Source organism: Hemiscyllium ocellatum, chromosome 9 (assembly GCF_020745735.1).
Source record: "Hemiscyllium ocellatum isolate sHemOce1 chromosome 9, sHemOce1.pat.X.cur, whole genome shotgun sequence".
In the NCBI taxonomy this organism is placed as follows: Eukaryota; Metazoa; Chordata; class Chondrichthyes; order Orectolobiformes; family Hemiscylliidae; genus Hemiscyllium; species Hemiscyllium ocellatum.
Window position 1 is genome coordinate 110227750 of NC_083409.1, and position 22267 is coordinate 110250016.

The following is a 22267-nucleotide window of genomic DNA, read 5'->3' on the forward strand; positions in this document are numbered from 1 at the left end:
TCTGCTAGGACCTATTGTACAGGAATTGACTGTTTTATACAGAGTTAATTGTTACATGATCGCTTGCTGGTAATGCCGTTACCACAACCTGTCTGAGTCCCTGGCATTGTGCCTGAGTGTTAGGCTGTTCGATCATGGGAGCTATCACAGTTAAGCTAGACTCTGCTCATTTGTCCATACATTCTTATGTTGGCAAAAGAAGTCAAATTTTTTTACTCTTTTTCTCAGTAAAAAGTGTTAATCAACTTTGCACCCACGCAATCTGTAGTTTTATAGTACTTGTGTCTCTTTAATAGTGGTAGGCTTTAAAAGAGGAGTTTCAGTTCTCAAAGTTGATTACCAAATTTATAGGTTAAGATACCCATCATTATCATTTATCAAACAGATGTGCTATCACTGTAAGGAGAAGTCCTGTTTTTAAACTACTGATCTTTTGTTTAATTCAATAATTCAAGTTGCTACTATCAGTATAATGACTTTGACAGAGCTCTCACCAAGTAGTACTTCACCCTCATGGTAAAGGCCTTTAAAACCAACTCCATTGCAATCTGAAATTGTACTGCTGGAGCATCTTAACAGTTCAAGTAGATACGAAACAAAGTATGATGTTTCCATCGTTGCGTTTCTTTGATTATCCTACTGAGTTCTATATTACTTGTAGTTTTCTCAAATTTTTAAAGATGTTTGAAATATATATAGGAAAGATATGGTGAAAAATTCAATGTTCAGCTAATCTAGAACGACTATGACTCTATAATGTTATGGCCTATGGTTCGTACTCAGCGACTTTTAATTTATGCACTGAAAAGATTTGTCATTTGATGCTAAAGGCACCTTTGCTAAACCCAGCACAGACACTGCCACAAGACTCCATTGTATAGATGTTTTGAATCAATGCCTCTCTAGACCAGATGGGATTTGAATTCAGGGCTTAGGGGTGCTACCAATGTGTACCACAGGAGCCCTTTAACTGACTTAAACCCTAATTTATATCCAATATCTGTGGGTGAATGAGGCATCAATCATGCCCTGGTCTGACTAATTTAGAGGGTACAGCTGCAAATGTGTTGCTGGTCAAAGCACAGCAGGCCAGGCAGCATCTCAGGAATAGAGAATTCGACGTTTCGAGCATAAGCCCTTCATCAGGAATAAGAGAGAGAGAGCCAAGCAGGCTAAGATAAAAGGTAGGGAGGAGGGACTAGGGGGAGGGGCGATGGAGGTGGGATAGGTGGAAGGAGGTCAAGGTGAGGGTGATAGGCCGGAGTGGAGTGGGGGCGGAGAGGTCAGGAAGAGGATTGCAGGTTAGGAGGGCGGTGCTGAGTTGAGGGAACCGACTGAGACAAGGTGGGGGGAGGGGAAATGAGGAAGCTGGAGAAATCTGAATTCATACCTTGTGGTTGGAGGGTTCCCAGGCGGAAGATGAGGCGCTCCTCCTCCAGCCGTCGTGTTGTTGTGTTCTGCCGGTGGAGGAGTCCAAGGACCTGCATGTCCTCGGTGGAGTGGGAGGGAGAGTTAAAGTGTTGAGCCACGGGGTGATTGGGTTGGTTGGTGCGGGCGGCCCGGGGGTGTTCTCTGAAGCGTTCCGCAAGTAAGCGGCCTGTCTCACCAATATAGAGGAGGCCACATCGGGTGCAGCGGATGCAATAGATGATGTGTGTGGAGGTACAGGTGAACTTGTGGCGGATATGGAAGGATCCCTTGGGGCCTTGGAGGGAATTTAGAGGGTACCTCAGGGTAATTCTCACTGAAAATCAGGCTGGTGTAGAAATTAAATGGTTGGGGAAGGAGAAAGGAAACAGACCATTGTGTGGAAAATAACTTTGTCTTGATTTCAGGAGAATAAGAAAATCAAGCTTCACTTTGAATTATTGAAATGAAAAATCTGGTTAAAAAACTAGACTCAGTAAGCTTGTCATTGAAAAGCACCATCTGGTTCTCTGATATCCTTTCAGAAAAGAAATCTCCCATCCTTCTCTGGTGAGGCCTGCATGTGACTCCAGGCCTATTGAAATACCTACTCTCGGCATAGAAAGCTGGGCCACAATCAATGCCAATATACTGTGAATGTATTTCAAAAAATGTAGACCTAAAATGCGCACACTCGTCATCTAAATCTTAAAATATCAAATATTTAAAATTATTCAAATGCAGAATGATACACACTTTTAACTGATATACTCCCGTTATCTAATTTTATAATTTAAAAAATTGGATTTTCATTGTTTGTACTTCCAATTCTTTACACCTATATCTGTAAAGAATTATCAAAGTTTTAATGAAATTGAAATTTTGAATCTTTCTACTTGTTAATGTCTGAGTAAACCTGACTGCTCAGTGCACTGAGTGATATTTTGTTGGGAGCAAGAGTTCATGGAATGAAAAGAAACCCACTTTGGACCCACGTGCAGACTTCTGTTTGATAATTAAATAAACAGAAATGTCCGCACATGCACGCTTTTGTCATGATCAGCATGTGAAAATGGAAAAATGCAACACAACTATTTGAAATTTGTTGTACTGTTGTGAATTAAAGTAAATTATTAGTCTGCTTCTGCAAATCTGCCCTGAAAGTACCTTGCAAAAGTCTTGTGTTTGGTGTTGTAAAAGTATCTTCTTTTGTGTTTATTTGTGCAGGTGCTCTTTTTCTGGAATTTCATTCGTAACTTGTTTAGTGCAGGGGTGGAAAAATTGTTCTGGGAATTAACTCTGTAGAGCCATCTCCATTAGTTGGATTTTTAAGAGCTAGGTGGTAGGTTAGAAAAAAGGGCTGCAAATTTGATATCCAGACATGTGTTCTAATTGGTCGAATGTTTCTGACCCTTCCAACTATTATTCCAGTGTATACAAATTTGGAACTGAGAGAGCTTGCTGTGTCATATATTCCTGATGCCGGACAATACACAAGACAATTTTTAAGATGAAATGTATTTATTTACAATCAGATACTTTGTGTTCTCCTTTTTTCAACCTCCTTCCACCTTGCAACAAATACTTCTCTTAGTTAAATTCATTGACTTAACCATTATGCCAATGTAGCATCAAATCATTCCTAAGGTGAAGTTCACAACATTATCCTGAGAACACTTGAGGACAGAAAAACAAAAAGCGATAAAAGCTAGAAGTTCCCTTCGAGGTTCTGTATTAAGACTTACAGGGATTAATTGGCTCTGCAGTAGTTAGAACTTCATTCCCTGATCCTCACTTTTTCCACTACCTTGTTGGTTATGGTGGTTTACTAACTTAAGTGTAGAAAACGTTTAAATGATTATCTTAATTTTGGTAGTGTGAAATGTACTATGTGTTGTATTTGTAATTCATCCTTTCTACTGTGGTTAAATTCATGAACTTTTTTCTCTCCTTTTCTTCTCGTCATCTCATCCCTTTGGTTACTTGGGGTGAATTGTCCTGAAAACCTTTGATGAACTGTAGAGACCTTTGGTATGCGCGTTATTTCGTAAGAAGCCCAAAGTCACAGAAAGTCAATTTTTTGAAAACATTTAAAATGAAGTGCCTTAACAAAAGTATTTGCTAGACTTTCATTTAATTCTAACTATGATGTTGACAAGCACTAAAGAAATTACAAGTTTTCATTTGCATAGCGTATATTTCATCTACAATTAAATGTCAAAATGCTCCTACATAGTTTGGAGAAAACCAAGACTCAGCATACATGCATGTAAACTTCTGATTTTTGAAATGTAAATCAAGCAAAAAATGCATCAATTTTATATTTCCTGCTGAACATTTATTGGCATTACTATAAAAGTCATCTACTTTCTCAGGATCTGTGCAGCAACCATAACCATACTTGATCTAAACAAGCAAAGGGATCACTTTTCAATGGTGATTTGATTCGAGATCTAAAAGTTACAACAGATCAGAAGAAAGTCAGACTGACCTTTCACAAATTGTCTTTACAGAAATCAAAAATTCAACCTTCTGTGACTATGAGCAGCTTTGTTTTGCATTGTTTCATAGCTATTGTGTGTCTTTGCCTGTGGTCATTATGCATTCCAATTCATTGCTGAATAGCTGTTAACATTAAAACTTGCTTGCCTAGCTGCTGCTTTGGGTTTTGTTTTTTAAAAAGTTGTGTGTTGCGAACTAGTAGCACTCGCTACAAGTTCTGATTAAAATACTCAACTGAGAAGCTTAAAATGTGTGCAAAAGAAATGTTAAAAAATATAGTTTGATATCTTGTGTACAAGTAGTTTTACATGTCTGGTGATCTTTAAGAAGGTTTGATTTTAAATATTTATATTTGCTATGATATACTACTTATACACTTGATACTGTAATTGTCGTTTTCATAAGCTATGCTTCTAACATCTCCTTTATTATTTTAACCATAAATCTATCTTTGTTTTATAGTGAAAGAGTTCTTAGCCAAAGCCAAAGAAGACTTCTTAAGAAAATGGGAAAGTCCACCACAGGTATGTGTTGGATTGTTATGCTCCTACATCAATGCTGCATAACAATAATGTGCAGAAATGACCTCAAGGCCACTTGTAGGATGAAATCAGAGGGGAGGGAACTGAGAACATTGGGTATTTGTGTATACACTGAATCCATTTCTTGTTTATATTGAAGTGTCTCTAGCAGTAAGTCGCACATGAAGGTTTGGACAGTATCAGGCTTACATCTGTGGTCTTTTGCTCTGTAAAAGACCTGAGGACTCAACGTAGAGTTCTCTGATTTCAAATAATGTCCCTCCCCATTTCTTGAATCCCTTCCCAGCCCTTCTCCCTCTCTGCCACCAACAGAATTAATTCCTTCCATTGACCAACCAGATCATGCCCTCTGCCTATCTTCACCTATCCCCACTTCACCACCCTGTCCCCACCTCCCCCTTTATCTGCAGTCTCCCACCCATCCCTCAAGGAAGGTTACACCCGAAACATCGACTTCTGCACCTCCTGATGCTGCCTGGCCTGCTGTGTTCTCTTGGCCTGCTGCCTGTCTACTTTACTCTGTAAAAAGAAAATGCAGACTTCCTCACCAGATCAAGAAAGAATGGAAAATAGTTGACACTGGGGTAGACTGATGTTGTCAATGGATCATTACTTTGCAAATGATTGCCCACGCATTTTCCTTGAGCTCAAATGTGAGGTGCATTCTTAACTCGAGTAGAAAGTTTAACAGTAATGGGAGCTATGAACTTAATATATATCCAAGCAGGAATTTACTGTTGGAACATACCTTGGGTGACCCACTAAAATCTAATACTAAAAATATCAAGGTCAGGTTTTTGCATTTTTTTCTTTCTTTTGAACTGTTGGGCTGCAATAATAACAGCATGAGAACCTCCGGATGTGGTTAGCTTTTACTTTGGGTACCATACGTGTAGATTTAGCAGAGCATTTCCTCACATTTTAATCATTGGTAACTGGGTTTTTCGAGCAACGGCTCCAAATGTTAAGTTGTAATTTCTCTAATCTTCTCGTGTAAGGTTTTCACCAGTTTTTCCTCTTTTCTTTTTATACACCTGACAGCACTTGCTAGTATGTCATATCAACTGTCACCTGGCTACATTGGTCATGTAGCTATTTTTCAGGCAAAACACTGAAGAGAAACTATTAAAACCAAGCCAAGTTCTTCCGATAATCAGCATTTATTGAACAAAGATCGTATTTGATGGGCCAAATGGCCAACTCCTACATCTTATGAACTTACAGTCACACGTGCTGCAATGTTCAGAAGAAGCTAACCGCAATTAGGAGCAGACATCTGACTTTTTCCTTACTTAAATCGAAACTAGTGCTCTAAGCAACCAAATTAGTGCTACTCGATCTGTAATCAGCAAAATTGATTTGGCACAGTGGTAGCTGATGGTTTCAGCCCTTTTAGAATTTAAGTCTGTAATCTTCACTGGACTTGTTAATGCCTTTGCAGGCTACTCACACTCTGATTTTTCCAAAGTTAAGTGGCATTGAAATTAGATCAGTTGATTTATTGCTGTCATTCAATATATATTATCTGAAGAACTAGTGGACAAAATGTCTATCATTGAACATTTATTAATCAGTACTTTGTAGAAGCATTGATGCATCTATTTTGATGATTCGTGAGATTAGATCAGAAGAATTAGACCATTTGGCTGATTGAGACTGCTCCACCATTTGATTATGGTTGATGTTACTCAAGCCCAATTTCCTGCCTTCTCCCTGTCACCCTTGACCTCTTTGCCAAACAGGAATCTATCTATCTCTATCTTAAATTCACTCAGTGACCTCAATGGATTCACCACTTTCTGGCTGAAGAAATTCCTCCTTATCTCCATTCTAAAGGATTGTCCTTTCACTTTGAGGCTGGGTCCTCAGGTCCTAGTCTGTCCTACAAGTGGAATTGTCTTCTCAGTGTCTGCTCGATCCAACCCTCTTGTATTCTGTAAGTTTTCAATCAGGTCCCCTCACCCCCATCCTCATAAACTCCAAGTACAGACCCAGAGTCAACTGCTTCTCATATGACATGCCCTTCATCCCCAGGATCATTCTTGTAAACCTCCACTGGACCCCCTTCAACACCAATTTCCTTATGAAAGGCTCCAACCCAAAACATTGGTTTTCCTGCTCCCTAGGATGCTGCCTGACCTGCTGTGCTTTTCCAGCAACACACACTCCACTCTGATCTTCAGCATCTGCAGACCTCATTGCAGCCTCTAACACCAGCACATCCTTCCTTAGAGATGGGGCTCTCAGATGCTCTGGCTGCTCCCCCACAGTCACATGCCACTCAAGACGGACCTCAGTTACTCCCAGTCTCCTATTACCCCAGGTACAATGGTAGGATGAGATCATCCTCTGAGATAATGGAAATGCTAATACCCTCATCCTGGGGAATCGTTATGCAGACTATTTCCTGACTCCGTGATTCCCCAAGACAATGCACATGCTACATAACCAGCTTCAAGGGATGGCCAGAAAGCTTTTCTGAATGGAAGAGATTGATAGTTTAACTTGCCAATAGCAAGCAGCAAATGACTGTGTCTCTGAATGAAGTGTGAATTACAATGGATGGTCATCTGTACGTGTTACATTAATGTCCAGAGAACTATTCCCATTTAATCTTTTAACATTACACAATTGGTGAAATCAATTTTGTAAAGGTGACTGACTCTGAGCACTAAGTAGTGTTTTCATAAGTTTCTAGTTGTGCTGTTAATTTATTTTTATGCTCTGAGTATCACTTTGGAATGGCTTGGAAACAGTGTGGAATGGCTTTTTTATGGTTATCCTCGAGCACAGCACCTGCTCCAAGCTACATTTGTAATTCTGACTTTATGTTGGAGCTAGGTACCTCATTTCGTATAAATTAAAATAAATAACAAAAGAGAAGTACAGCTCAGGAACAGGCCCTTTGGCCCTCCAAGCCTATGCCGATCATTGTCCTCACCAAAAAACAAACCACCTGCTCTTGTTCAGTCTGTATCCCTGTCTTCCCTCCCTCTTCATGTAACCATCCAAATGCCTCTTAAATGTGGCCAATGTGCACCACCTTTTCCAGCAATGCGTTCCAAGCTCCTACCACTTCCTGCTTGAAAAACTTTCCTCGCATATCTCCCCACTCTTCCCCACTCTCACCTTGAACCTGTGCCCTCTTGTAATTGAAACTGCAACCTGGGAAAAAGCCTCTGACTGTCCACTCTACCTCTGCTTCATAATTGTGTCGACCTCTATCAGGTCTCCTCTCAGCGGTCATCTTCCCATTTAAAACAACCCTAGTCTTTGTAACCTTCCTCATAGCCAGTGCCTTCGAGACCAGGCCACATCATGGTGAACCTTCTCTGTACTCTCTCCAAAACTTCCACGTCCTTCTGGTAGTGTGGCAATCAAAACTGCTCACAATACTCCAAATACAGATTGACAAGGGTTTTAAAAAGCTGCAACATGGTTTGCCAACACTGTACTTTATGCCCTGGCTGATAACGGCAAGTATGCCAAATGCCTTCTTAATTGCCTTGGCCACTCTTACAGAACTGTGGACCTGTATGCCCGGATTCACCTGAATGTTATTGTTCCAAGGGTTCTGTCATTTACAATGTAATTCACACCTAAACTTGATCCTCCAAAATGCATCATCTCTCATTTGTCTAACTTAAACTCCATCCTGCCATTTCTGTGCCCAAGATACCAATGGATTGGAGGGCTTGTCTTAGAAAGAGAGATTGAGTGTGCTAGGACTTTTCACACTGGAGAGGAGGAGGAAGAGAGGTGACTTGATAGAGGTGTACAAGGTAATGAGAGGCAGAGTAGATACCCAGAGACTTTCCCCAGGCCAAAAATGACTGTCAACTGGGGTCATAATCTTAAGGTAATTGGAGGAAGGTATGGGAGATGTCAGAGGTAGGTTCTTTACGCACAGAGTACTGGGTGCGTGGAATGCACTGTGAGTGGTGGTGGTGGTAGAGTCAGAGATATTAGGAACATTTAAACAACTACTGGACAAGCACATGGATGGCAGTAAATTGAGGGGTGTGTAGATTAGGTTGATCTTAGATTAAGATAAATACTCGGTACAACATCGTGGGCTGAAGAGTCTGTACTGTGTTTAATACAACAGACGATCTAAGACTGATCCCTGTGGAATACTACTAATTGCCGGTCTCTGAAAAACACCCTTCCATTGCTACCCTCTATCTTCTATGACCAAGCCAGTTTTGTGTCCAGCTAGCCAGCCCACTCTGAATCCCATGTGATTGTAGTTTTTGTACCAATTTGGTGGACACATCTAACAAACTGCTCTCCATCTTCGCCCCTGGCTGTATGGGATTCCCAGCCAATAATGCGGAAAGTTGAAGTTACCCACAATAACCACCTTGCTTTTTACCACTCCTTTGCATATGGGCTCCTCCGTCATCCATGGGCTGTTGGGAGGTCCATAGACAACTCCCAATATTGTGACCCTTTTCTATTCCTGAGCTGCATCCATAATGCCTCACTGAAAGATCCTTCCAATGTGTCCTCCCTGAACACAGCTGTGCTGTGATCCTTAAACAGCAGTGCAACTCCCCCCACCCTTTTTGTTTCCCTTACTGTCCCATCTAAAACAGCAATATCTAGGAATGTTACGTTGCTAGTCATGTCTCTCCTGACATTGCTCTGACATCTTCCAATGGTAAACTGGACATAGTAGATCAGAGTTGAAAAGTGTGGCACCGGAAGTACACAGCAGGTCGGGCAGCATCTGAGGAGCAGGAGAATCCACATTTCAGGCATAAGCCCTTTATCAGGAATGTGGGGAAAGAGGCTGAGAGATAAATCGGGTGAGGGTGGGACTGGGGGAAGGTAGTTGGGAAGGCAATAGATAGATACAGGTTGGGGCTGATGGTGATAGGTCAGAGAGCTGAGTGGAGCGGAAGATGAACCGGTAGGACAGTTCAAGAGGGTAGTACCAGCTTGAATCTGGGATGAGGGATGGGGAGATGAGGAAAATGGTGAAATCGACATTGATGTCGTGTGATTGGAGGGTCCCAAGGTGGAAGATGAGGCATTCTTCCTCCTGGCGTCAGGTGGGTTGGATTTGACAGTGGACGCGGCTCAAGACTTGAGAAATGGGAAGGGAAGTTGAAGTGGTCAGCCACAGGTGATGAGGTTGTTTGCTGCCTGCATCCCAGAGATGTTCCGCGAGTTGGCATCCTGTCTCCTCAATGTAGAGGAGACCACACGAGAGCAACGGACACAGTAGATAAGGTGTTTGGATGTGCAGGAAAGTCTTTGCCAGATGTGGAAGGATCCTTTGGGGCCTTGGGGAGAAGTGAGGGGGGAGGTTTGCACCCCCTAGTCCTCACCTTCCACCCCACGAATCTCCAGATACAGCACGTTATCCTCTGCCATTTCTGCCACCAACCATCAGACCCCAGCACCAGAGATACATTTCCCTCCTCATTCCTATAACCTCCCAGGAGGAGCAATTCCATTCCAGAACATCTCAGATAGCCTCCTACTTCAAAGACTGCAATTTCCCCTCCTGTGATCCACAATGCCCTCCGGTGCATCTCCTTCACTGCCCGCACCTCCACCTTTGAACCCCATCCCCAATTGCAACAAGGATAGAAACCCCCTCGTCCTCACCTTCTACCCCACTAATCTCCGGATTAGTGCATTATCCTTAACCATTTCTGCCACCTACAATCAAATCCCAGAAGCAGAGATATATTTCTCTCCGCACCCCATCAGCATTCCACAGAAACCATTCCCGCCATTATTCCCTTGTTAGGTGCACACCCCCCCCACCAACCCGCCCTCCCCTCCCAGCACCTTCCCTTGCCACTGCAAGAGGTTTTTTAGATTAGATTACTTAGTGTGGAAACAGGCCCTTCGGCCCAACAAGTCCACACCGACCCGCCGAAGCGCAACCCACCCATACCCCTGCGTTTACCCCTTACCTAACACTACGGGCAATTTAGCATGGCCAATTCACCTGACCCGCACATCTTTGGACTGTGGGAGGAAACCGGAGCACCCGGAGGAAACCCATGCAGACACAGGGAGAACGTGCAAACTCCACACAGTCAGCCGCCTGAGTCGGGAAGTGAACCCGGGTCTCAGGTGCTGTGAGGCAGCAGTGCTAACCACTGTGCCACCGTGCCGCCCACTAGGTGTAAAACTTGTGTCTACACCTCTGTCCAAGGCCCCAGAAGATCCTTCCACATCTGGCAGAGATTTTCCTGCACATCCAAAACCTTATCTCCTGTGTCTGTTGCTCTTGTTGTGGTATCCTTTACACTGGGGAGACAGGACGTCATCTAAGGGAACGTCTCAGGAAATATCTCTGGGACAGACTCACCAAACAACCCCACGACTCTTTGGCCAACCACTTCAAGTCCCCCTCCCACTCTGCCAAGGACATGTAAGTTCTGGAGTGCCTCCACCGCCAAATCCAATCCACCTAATGCCTGGAGAATGAATGCTTCATCTTCTGCCTTGGGACCCTCCGACCAGATGGCATCAATGTTGATTTCACCAGTTTCCTCATTTCCCCTCCTATCCCCCTACCCCATCCCAGATCCAATCCTTCAACTTGAAGCTTTTGAACTGTCCTACCTCTCCATCTTCCTTCTCACCTATCCACTCCACCCTCCCCTCCCGACCTATCAGCGTCAACCTCCACCTGTATCTACCTGCTGCCTTCCCTTCTCACACCCACCTTCCCACCACCACCCCCCACCCCCACCCCAAAACTCTGAATTCGACTCTGATCTCCATCTTACATTCTCATAGTAGGTCAGACTTTACCCTTTTAATTTTTGGATTCTTCTGTTTAAATTAATCTTGATAATGTGAAATAAATTCTGTAGGTGCTAGAAATCTGAAATGAGCACAGAATGTTAGAAACTGAGGCCTGACAGCATCTGTAGGAAGAGGGTTTTGAGTCTGGTATGAATTCAGAACTGAAAGGTGTTGGAAAATAGTTCTTTTTTATATGTCTGACCGAGGTAGAGGAGGAACTACGGGTAGGATGCTTTCGAGACCCATTGCAAAAGACAAAGGGGATGTTAATAGAGGAGAGAATAGAAATATAAGGAGGGTGAAAGGGAGAGAATTGGTTTTTGTTACTAAGTGCAAAGTAAGACATAAGCAGGACTCTGCTTTAGGGGGAATGGGGTGGTGGTGGTGGAGAGAAGTTTAGAAAAATGGAGAACAGATATGAAGTTGTCAGTTTCTGAAGTTGTTGAATTCAGTGTTCAGACCACGAATCTTCAGAGTGCCTTAGTGGAAAACACGATGTATCTTGAGCTTGCATTGTGCTTCACTGGAGCATTGCAGCAGGCTCAGGACAGAACCGCTGGCATGAGAGCAAGGTGGTTCACTGGCATATCTGGGTGATTCCTACAGACGGAATGGTAGTGTGAAAATCTCTTCATTGCAAATGAAAGTTGTGCATGTTAAATTTGGGCATCACGGCTGCGTTATGGACATTTAAGTACAATGCTGAAGTACTTTCCAGAATTGGAATCTACACCATATTTGAGAGAGAGAAATTTATAATCTCTGGGCGGCATGTGGTTTGCATTGCTGCCTCAAGGAACCAAGAGACCTGGGTTCAAATTCACCTTTGGATGACTGTATGGATTTTGCACATTCTTCAGTGTCTGAATGGGTTTCCTCTGGGTGCTCCAGTTTCCACCCACCATCAAAGTTGTTGCATCAGGAGGATTGGCCACGCTAAATTGTACACAATCTCCAGGGATGTGCAGGCTAGGTAAATTAGCCATGGGAATGCAGGGTTACAGGTATAGGGTCAGGGGGATGCTCTTCAGAGGGTCAGTGTAGAGTTGATGGGCCGAATGTTTCCACACTGTAGGGGTTCTATTTTATGGATTCTCTCACAGGCACGAAGTAATATCTGACGAGAGGCTGGTCATTGAAAATTTTTATGGCAGTGGTCAATTAATCCTTGACCAACAAAAGGTGTCAAGAAAGTCAGGAAAGTGCAATTGACGATGCATTCAGATTAGCTGTGATGTTATCAAATGGTGGAACAATCTTGAAGGTCCAAAAAGCGTATTCCTGCTCTTAATTCACATACTCTGATGTTTGTTCATGTTTATGACAGAGGTAGACGAGAATTTACTTGACATTTCTCTGTACCTCATTAGACATATTCAGTGCTGGCATACTCTGATACGTATAGAAATCAGAAGTGTAAGCAAAGGCAAAGATGTGTAAAGAGAGATTTTAATTAAAGATGGTAGCCTAGATTATGAAGGTGCTAAAACTGGCCTCCACATGTCTCGATTAAAAGGAATAATTTCTCCTTCATAATGATATTGTTGTTAGAATATTTGGAATATATCTTAAAACCATTTTGGATGCCGTGCAAGACTAGTCTTGATTGCCCTATAGTAAGCAAACAGGTCAAACTACGTCAAGGGGGGGGGGGTGATGGCTTTGTGGTATTATTGCTGACCTGTTAACTTAGAGACCCAGTAAGTGATCTGGGGATTTGGGTTCGAATCCTGCCATGGCAGATGATGGCATTTGAATTCAATAAAAACAAAATCTGCGATTAAGGTTGTTGGAAAAACCTCACCTGGTTCACTAATGATCGTTAGGGAAGGAAACTGCCAACCTTGTGTGGCCTTTGTGACTCAGACCCACAGTAATGTGGTTGACTCTCAACTAACCTCTTGGCAATTAGGGGTAGCCAATAAATGCTGAAGTCTTCAACGACACCCTTATCCTATGAATGAATAGAAAATAAAATTTGCTGGCAAAACATTTAATGAAGTTCCCACTCCTCAGCATGAGCACAAAGCAGAGACCAGATCAGATCCAGCTTTGCATAACTAAATAATATGCCACTGAAAAGCTTTACATGTGAGTAACATGCTTGGTGTACTGTGAGAATTGTATCCTGGCAAGGAATTAAATGAAGAGGAGGAGCTCGGAATGTAAATTGAGAGGAAGAAAACATCTGGTTTTTTGCTTTAGTTGTGAGGGGATGTGTTTTCTGTCTTCCACTCCCCCTCTCCCCCAGCGCACATCTACTCAAAGGAGGAGTCACCTCACAAAATCTGGAGGTAGGACCTAAACTGGGCCATGTGGATGTTGAACGGCAATTCCAGTATGAAATAGCAGTGAACAACATTAAAAACAAGTCAAATTGTTTTTCCGTATCTTTCAGAACACTGCAGGCCTAGATGACTTTGAAAGGCAAAAAACACTTGGAACGGGTTCTTTTGGAAGAGTTATGTTGGTGAAACATAAAGGAACAGAACAGTACTATGCCATGAAAATACTGGACAAACAGAAAGTAAGTGTGCTGTCCCATGATAAATAAACAAAAGAAATACAAATGTAGATTAAAGCTTCTGAGCATCTTTGTACTGAAACATTTTTATGCAAGTATGGAGGGAATACTAGGTCACTTCCTGGTAATTTTAGTGATAGTATGATAACTAAGCTATGCTTTCTACTGGACCTTTTGTCGTTCCTTTCTGAAACCACTCCTTGTAAGGATTTGCCCTGTTGCAATGTGGTTTAATTTTCAGAGGGATGTAATGTTAGTTAATGTGGAGGTGCCTTTCATGAATTCTGGCTTTTAGCTTTTTGCCAACTTAGCTACAGGGCGATAGTGAAAAGGTCAGCCTCAGAAACGTCAAAAATACAACAAAGCTTCAAAGACCATTTCCTTTTAAAGCTTGAACTAGCTCAGCTATCTTAGCTGCGTGGTTTAATAATATCAAACTATTCACTCCAGATTTGTAAGATAAGCATTTTTAAATTAATTGAGCCAATTGATGCAGTTTGAATTCTCTGCAAATTAAATATAACAGCTTGTTTCAAGAAAAAGCTTATTTTTACACAAAATAAATGTTTCAACTTGTAATACTGTGGAATTCACATCTCAAACAACAGAATGCTGTCTGACCCACCAGAACAACTCAAAACAGCTGCACAAGGAATCACAAGGTACAACTTAACTGACTAATACGGCCTTTCCACTCTGACCCTTACTCCCAATCTCCGAGGCAAATAATGTGAAAGCTGAAACCAAGCCAACAAACATAAAACCGTTCCCACCCTGAACCAGAACTCTGCTGATCAGTGTTTCCTGATGTCACCACTAAAAAGAATTTTTAAAACCCCCATTTAATGTTCAATTTGCACTCCGGAAGATTGCAATTTTAACTAACAGCATGAAGGAGAAAATAAGGACATTAGAAAAGCACAGTTCAGGCAGCATCTGAGGAGCAGGAGAGTCACCATTTCGGGCATAGGCCCTTCAGCAGGAGAGTCGACTTGGGATCCTTTAACCACAGTGCATCAAAGTCAATTTCACCAGTTTCCAAATCTCCCTTCTTTCCACCTCAACCCAGATCCAACCCTCCAACTCAGTACTGCCCACTTGACCTGTTGTACCTGTCCATCTTCCTTCCCACTAATCCGCTGCACCTTAACTTATCAACTTATGGCTGTTTCTCGTCTACCGGCATCTACCTATTGACTTCCCAGCTACCTTACCTCAGCTTCTCTTTGACTCTCTATTTATCTCTCAGATCACCCCAACCCACACCCCCACACTCCTGGTGAAGGGCTTGTGTCCGCAATGTCGACTCTCCTGCTCCCCGGATGCTGCCTGACCTGTGCTTTTCCAGCACCACACTTTTTTTGACTGTGAAGCACACCAGATTTTCTGATGCCAGCAATGTAAAAGCTGGAGTTAAGATCTGTAAGACTTGTCTTGGGGGGGGGGGCGTGGAGAGCGAACCCTGCAAACTGAAATATTTTGTATATTCCTAAATTCCTCCGTTTGTATGTGGACTTAAAGTACATTTTTGAAAATGAAAGAAATGTGCTCCTTCTACTTCCCTCCTGCTTACTGATCCCTCTGTTCCCCTGCTGCTTCCCTCTCCTGAACCCACACTCATTGGGAGCAATAGCTTGGAGAGGCGAAAAGCTGAGCAAGGAAGCAATAGGTGCTGCACGGAGGAGGATTGGCAATGCAACAAAATGTAATGTCCCCCCTCAGTTATGAGTGAGTGTTTCTCCACGTTGAACAGCACCTGCACGAAATACTGAGGGTTGCAAGGGAGCAAACTGTATTCAGGGTAGGGGATTTCAATATTCAATACTGATACGCCACAGCGGTGAACCCTTCTGTTAATTAAACCAGACACCCAGAAAAGCTCACCTTGCCTTGTAATCTGTTAAAATCTCTCAAATTGCACTATTTAAAGAAAGTATCCATTTATTCTTGAACTGTAAAAGTGAACATTAAACAACAACTTTTCACAACTCTAAGCTACTCTTTCTCTTAGCTGCTTATTATCTGCCTCCAATTGTATAAATATACTGTTCTGATAAAATACTTATTAAAATTACATCAACTTGATTTCAAAACCACACAGCGGCTGTCATCCGCAGTGTCTGTCTTCCTTCAGCTGAAGATCTCCGAGTCATTGCCTTTCCTTTACTGCAAATATGTTTCATATGAAAAGGTACTTTTGATAGAAAGTGTTTCAGTATCTTGGTCTTTCTCGATGGCAGTTACTCTGTCTAACTTTCAAACTGCCTTCCTCTTTTATACCTCCAACATTGGATCGTCCCATTGGTTTGAGGTTTGCAAAACAATAAATTCAAATTCAATTGGGTTTTAGAATTCTGGGGCATAATTTAAACTGGTTAAACTCGGGTATTCATTTCACAGCCAGATGTTATATATTTTTAATTTTCCAGTACACTGAGACTGCAAGCTAGTCATGTGGCAGGTGCTCTCAGTGCAGAACAACATTCAGTCTCTTAAAGGTACAGTACACACTTTCAAGTTCATAACACTACTGAGAGTGACTCAATGGCAGCACTATTTATCAAGCTGATAGCATTCAAAAAAAAAGTTAGCTGCTTGACCAGGTCTGCAGCAGGTGGTGGCAGAGCCAACAGGGAAAGAGATACTTGACCTCATCTTTATTAATTAGTAAGAGGGACCACTACAGACTCTGTGTCCCACCTTCACTTTGAGAATGTCCCCATCGTGGCACAGTGTGGGCGGCACGGTGGCACAGTGGTTAGCACTGCTGCCTCACAGCACCAGAGACCCGGGTTCAATTCCCAACTCAGGCGACTGACTGTGCGGAGTTTGCACGTTCTCCCCGTGTCTGCGTGGGTTTCCTCCGGGTGCTCCGGTTTCCTCCCACAGTCACAAAGATGTGCAGGTCAGGTGAATTGGCCATGCTAAATTGCCGTAGTGTTAGGTAAGGGGTAAACGTAGGGGTAGGGGTATGGGTGGGTTACGCTTCGGCGGGTCGGTGTGGACTTGTTGGGCCGAAGGGCCTGTTTCCACACTGTAATGTAATCTAAAATCTAATCTAATCGTGTTGTGTGGCACTCTCACCCTGCCCCAAATGGGACAAAGTTCGAACTAGCAATTCAAGACTGGGCACCCATGAGGCACATGTCAGCAGCAGAACTGTACTCCACAAACCGCAACCTCATGACCTGGCATATCCTCCACTCAACCATTACAATCAAGTTAGGGCATCAACCCAGGTTCAGTGGAGAGTGCAGGAGCAGCCCCAGGCATACCGAAATGAGATGTCAATTTAATGAAGTTGCCAAACAGAATTGCTGGTATGCTGATAGCAAGTTATAGACTGGGCTAAGTGATCCCACAATCAATGGATCACCTCTAAACTGCAGTCCTGCTACATCCTGTTGTGAATGGTAGTAGGCAATTAACTCACTGGAGGAAGAGGATCCACAAATACCCTTATCTTTTATGCTGGGAGAAATATTAGCGCAAAACATAAGGCTGAAGCATTGCAGTAATCTTAAACCAGAGGTGCCAAGTAGATGATCCATCTTAGCCTCCTCCAGTCCCATGTATCACAGATACCATTCTTCAACCACTTCAATTTACTCTGCATGATGTCAAGAGAATGCGACACTGGATGCAGCAAAGGTCATGGACCCTGATAACATTGCAGCAATAGTACTGAAAACTTGTGTTCCAGAACTTGCCATTTCCCTAGTCAAGCTGTTCCAGTACAGTCACAAAGCTGGCATTACCCGATAATGTGGAAAATTCTTTAGGTACAGCCTATACACACAATGCAGGAAAAATCCAACCTATCCAATTACCATTGCATCAGTCTACTCTCATTAGTAAAGTGATGAAAGGTGTCATTAACAAGCACCTGCTCAGTGATGCCCAGTTTGGGTTCTGCCAGGGCCAATCAGCTCCTGACCTCATTATAATCTGGGGTCAAATTTGAACAACTAAATACCAGAGGTGATGGAAAAGTGACAAGCCTTGACCTCAAGGCCACATTTGACCGAGTGTAGCATCAAAGAGCCCTAGCTAAACTGGAATCAGTGGCCACTGGGGTCAAACACTCAAATCATACCCGACAGACCGGAGGGTTGTTGTGATTATTGGGATTCAGACATCTCGGCTCCAGGACATCTCTGCAGGAGTTGAAGGTATTGTCCTAGGCCCAACCATTTTCAGCTACTTCATCAATGACTTTCCCTCCATCATAAGGTCAGAGGTAGAGATGTTCATTGTGTACTCAATGTTCAGCACCAAATTTGACTGTTTAGAAACTGAAACAGTCCATGTTCAAATGTAGCAAAACCTGGTCAATATCCAGGCTTGGCTGACACGTAGCCACACAAATGCCAGGCAACGACCATTTCTAATAAGAAACAATCTAACCACTAACCCTTGACATTCAATAAAGTTGCCATCACTGAATTCCCCCACTGTCAAAATCCTGGGGGTTACCATTGACTGAATCGCCACATAAACAGAGCAGCTACAAGAGCAGGTCAGAGGCTAGGAATGCTGCAGCGAAGAACGTACCTCATGACTCCCCAAAGGCCCATCCATCACCGACAATGCACAAGTCAACACCGTGATGGGATACAGGTACACAATCCTTTATCCGAAATGCTTGGGACCAACTGGTTTTCAGAATTCAGAATTCTTCGAATTTCAGAATAAGCGACAGTTCAACGATGAAATTTTAAAAGATCTAACTGAACAGCAGACTGACTGAGTAATGGGTCTGAGACAGAATTGAGACCTGCCAGTGCTGGGCCATGCTCCCCACATTTCTCATCTGAGTGACACGCATTGAATGGGTGTGGAATTGTGTTAACTGTTTGCATGCCAAACAACCATCCTAATGTGAGAAACTTCACCAAAAAAACTTTGGATTTTGGATAAAGAGTTGTCTGTGTGTACTTCCCACTTGCCTGGATGGGTGCAGCTCCAACAACAGTCAAAAAGCTTGACACTATCCAGAACTCAGCAGTCCACTTGATTGGCACCACATCCACAAACATCAACTACCTCCACCACTGTTACTCAGTTGCATCAGTGTGTGCAATCTACACAATGCACTGCAGGAATTCAGCAAACATCCTTAAACAGCACCTTCCAAACCCATGACTATTACTTTCTAGAAGGACAAGGGCAGCAGATACATGGAACGCCACCACCTTCAAGGTCCCCTCCAAGTCACTCCCAATCCTAACTTGGAAATGTATTGCCATTCCTTCATTGTCACTGGGTCAAAATCATGGAATTCCTTCTCTAACAGCATTGTCAGTCAACTCACAAGTGGACTGCAGCAGTTCAAGGAGGCAATTCACCACTACCTTCTCAAGGGCAGCTAAGGACAGTCAATAAATGCTGGTCAGCCAGCAATGCCCATGTCCCTCAAGTGAATAAAACCAAACCAGCAGGCAAAGGTTGGTGAGCCGGATTCAGAAAAGAGAAGTGCAGTTTCTAAGTGAATAAAGCTGATACTTTATTCGTTCGTGGATTTTGGGCATCGCTAGCTCGACTGTAAATTATTACCCATTCCGAATTGCTCACAAGAAGATGGTGGTGTGCTGCTGCCTTCATCTGATACAGCACGTGGTGCGAAGATGCTGTTTGGAAGGGGCTTCTCAGACACTTTGCACATACAATTAAAAATTTTCAAGTTTAAAGAAAATGTCAATGTTGCTTTGAGTGTGTGGAAACTGTTACCTATTCAGTGCTGTTTTCCTGTTGGCTGCAAACGTTGCATCAATCGAGTCACTCAATGCTACATTGACATTGCAGGCGCAAAACATAGAAAGTAGAGTCAGATGACACCAGGTTATAGTCCAACAGGTTTATAGGACCTGATCAGGTGTACCCGAGAATACTGTGGGAAGCTAGAGAAGTGATTGCTGGGCCTCTTGCTGAGATATTTGTGTCATTGATTGTCACAGGTGAGGTGCCGGAAGACTGGAGGTTGGCAAACATGGTGCCACTGTTTAAGAAGGGCGGTAAAGACAAGCCAGGGAACAGTAGACCCGTGAGCCTGATCTCGGTGGTGGGCAAGTTGTTGGAGGGAATCCTGATGGACAGGATGTACATGTATTTGGAAAGGCAAGGACTGATTAGGGAAAGTCAATATGGCTTTGTGCATGGGAAATCATGTCTCACAAACTTGATTGAATTTTTTGAAGAAGTAACGAAGAGGATTGATGAGGGCAGAGCAATAGATGTGATCTATATGGACTTCAGTAAGGCGTTTAAGAAGGTTCCCCATGGGAGACTGATTAGCAAGGTTAGATCTCATGGAATACAGGGAGAACTATCCATTTGCATACAGAACTGGCTCAAAGGTAGAAGACAGAGGGTGGCGGTGGTGGGTTGTTTTTCAGACTGAAAGCCTGTGACCAGTGGAGTGCCACAAGGATTGGTGCTGGGCCCTCTACTTTTTGTCATTTGCATAAATGATTTGGATGCGAGCATAAGAGTAAGTAAGTTAGTTTGCAGATGACACCAAAATTGGAGGTATATTGGACAGCAAAGAGGGTTACCTCAGATTACAACAGGATCTGGACCAGATGGGCCAATGGGCTGAGAAGTGGCAGATGGAGTTTAATTCCAATAAATGTGAGGTGATGCATTTTGGGAGAGCAAATCTTAGCAGGACTTATACACTTAATGGTAAGGTCCTAGGAAGTGTTGCTGAACAAAGAGACCTTGGAGTGCAGGTTCATAGCTCCTTGAAAGTAGAGTCGCAGGTAGATAGGATAATGAAGAAGGCGTTTGGTATGCTTTCCTTTATTGGTCAGTATTGAGTACAGGAGTTGAGAGGTCATGTTGCAGCTGTACAGGACATTGGTTAGGCCACTGTTGGAATATTGCATGCAATTCTGGTGTCCTTCCTATCAGAAAGATGTTGTGAAAAGATTTACAAGGATGTTGCCAGGGTTGGAGGATCTGAGCTACAGGGAGAGGCTGAACAGGCTGGGACTGTTTTCCCTGGAGCGTCGCAGGCTGAGGGATGACCTTATAGAGGTTTAAAAAATTGAGGGATATGGATAGGAAAATAGATAAAGCCTTTTCCCTGGGGTCGGGGTGTGCAGAAAGGAGGGCATAGGTTTAGGGTGAGAGGGGAAAGATGTAAAAGAGACCTAAGAGGCGACCTTTTCATGCAGAGAGTGGTATGTGTATGGAATGAGCTGCCAGAGAATGTGGTGGAGGCTGGTACAATTGCAACATTTAAGAGGCATCGGGATGGGTATATGAATAGGAAGGGTTTGGAGGGATATGGGCCGGATGCTGGCAGGTGGGACTAGATTGGGTTGGGATATCTGGTCGGCATGGACGGGTTGGACCAAAGGGTCTGTTTCCATGCTGTACATCTCGATGACTCTAAGATTTCGGCGTGCTGAAATTTCACCTGACGAAGGGGCAGCGCTCTCAAAGCTTGTGATTTCAAATAAACCTGTTGGACTATAACCTGGTGTCCATGACTTCTGACTTTGTCCACCCCAGCCCAACACCAGCACCTCCACAAAATAGAATTAAGAGTTGGTCATTCAGCCTCCTGACTCTCTTTCTCTCCCCCCCCCCCCCATTATTATATGACTCCTCCCTGTGCTTTTCTCCTCCCCTTTCCCCTCTTCCCACATCTTTTGATTTCTTATCTCAAGTGCTTTACTCAACTCCTTTAAATCGTAACATACAAAATGGCAGTCCTCTTGCTAAGAATGCATACTGGCCGAGCTATATTCACAACATTAAAGTGGAGTTTCATTGAGGCAACCTGAAAAAGGGTAGGAAATGAAGAACTACATCTGTTGGAGATCTGAAACAAACAAAAACAAAGTGCTAGAGAAATGCAACAGGATTGGCAGCATCTGTGAAATGTTAATTTTTCAAGGCCAATAACCCTCCTTCAGAATTGCTGCACTGGGTAAGTTCCCCGGATAAAACCATCTTCACTATACTTCATTTATCAGGGGAAAATAGTTAAAATCTGATGTAGTTTGCAATGTTGAATGCTGTTGATTTTTGAGTTTAGAGTGTTTGAAATATTTAGTATTTTGCAGATGAAAGACAAATGTATAATTCTGAAGCATGCTGTTGTATGGTTAAAGCTTTCTGAAGAAATTAAAAACAAAAATATGTCATGTAGAAACCAGCCATATTCAGAGCAGGTTTTTTTTTAGAAAAGGTTAAGGTAAATGCCTGATCACTAACAGTCTTAAGAGTTTTCTTTTACCTTTTTTAATGACATTGGTAAATATTTTATTGCATATTTTGACATTCAATGTTTGGGAGAAGGTTTGTTGCCCGGGTGCTCGTTGTTGTGGTTCTGTTCGCCGAGCTGGGACTTTGTGTTGCAGGTGTTTCGTCCCCTGTCTAGGTGACATCCTCAGTGCTTGGGAGCCTCCTGTGAAGCGCTTCTGTGATGTTTCCTCCGGCATTTATAGTGGTTTGTATCTGCCGCTTTCGGTTGTCAGTTCCAGCTGTCCGCCGCAGGGGCCGG

The 22267-nt window shown here is 43.1% G+C and overlaps 1 protein-coding gene across 2 annotated transcripts in view; it reads left to right on the plus strand.

The window, feature by feature from the left end:
- The window catches only part of prkacba (protein kinase, cAMP-dependent, catalytic, beta a), a 188093-nt gene that overhangs the window by 133082 nt on the left and 32744 nt on the right, over positions 1-22267 (plus strand). For both annotated transcript variants that reach the window (XM_060830646.1, XM_060830645.1), the window contains exons 2-3: positions 4372-4433; positions 13627-13755. In XM_060830646.1, coding sequence (XP_060686629.1) covers positions 4372-4433; positions 13627-13755 — 191 coding nt within the window. The remainder of the gene's footprint in view (positions 1-4371; positions 4434-13626; positions 13756-22267) is intronic.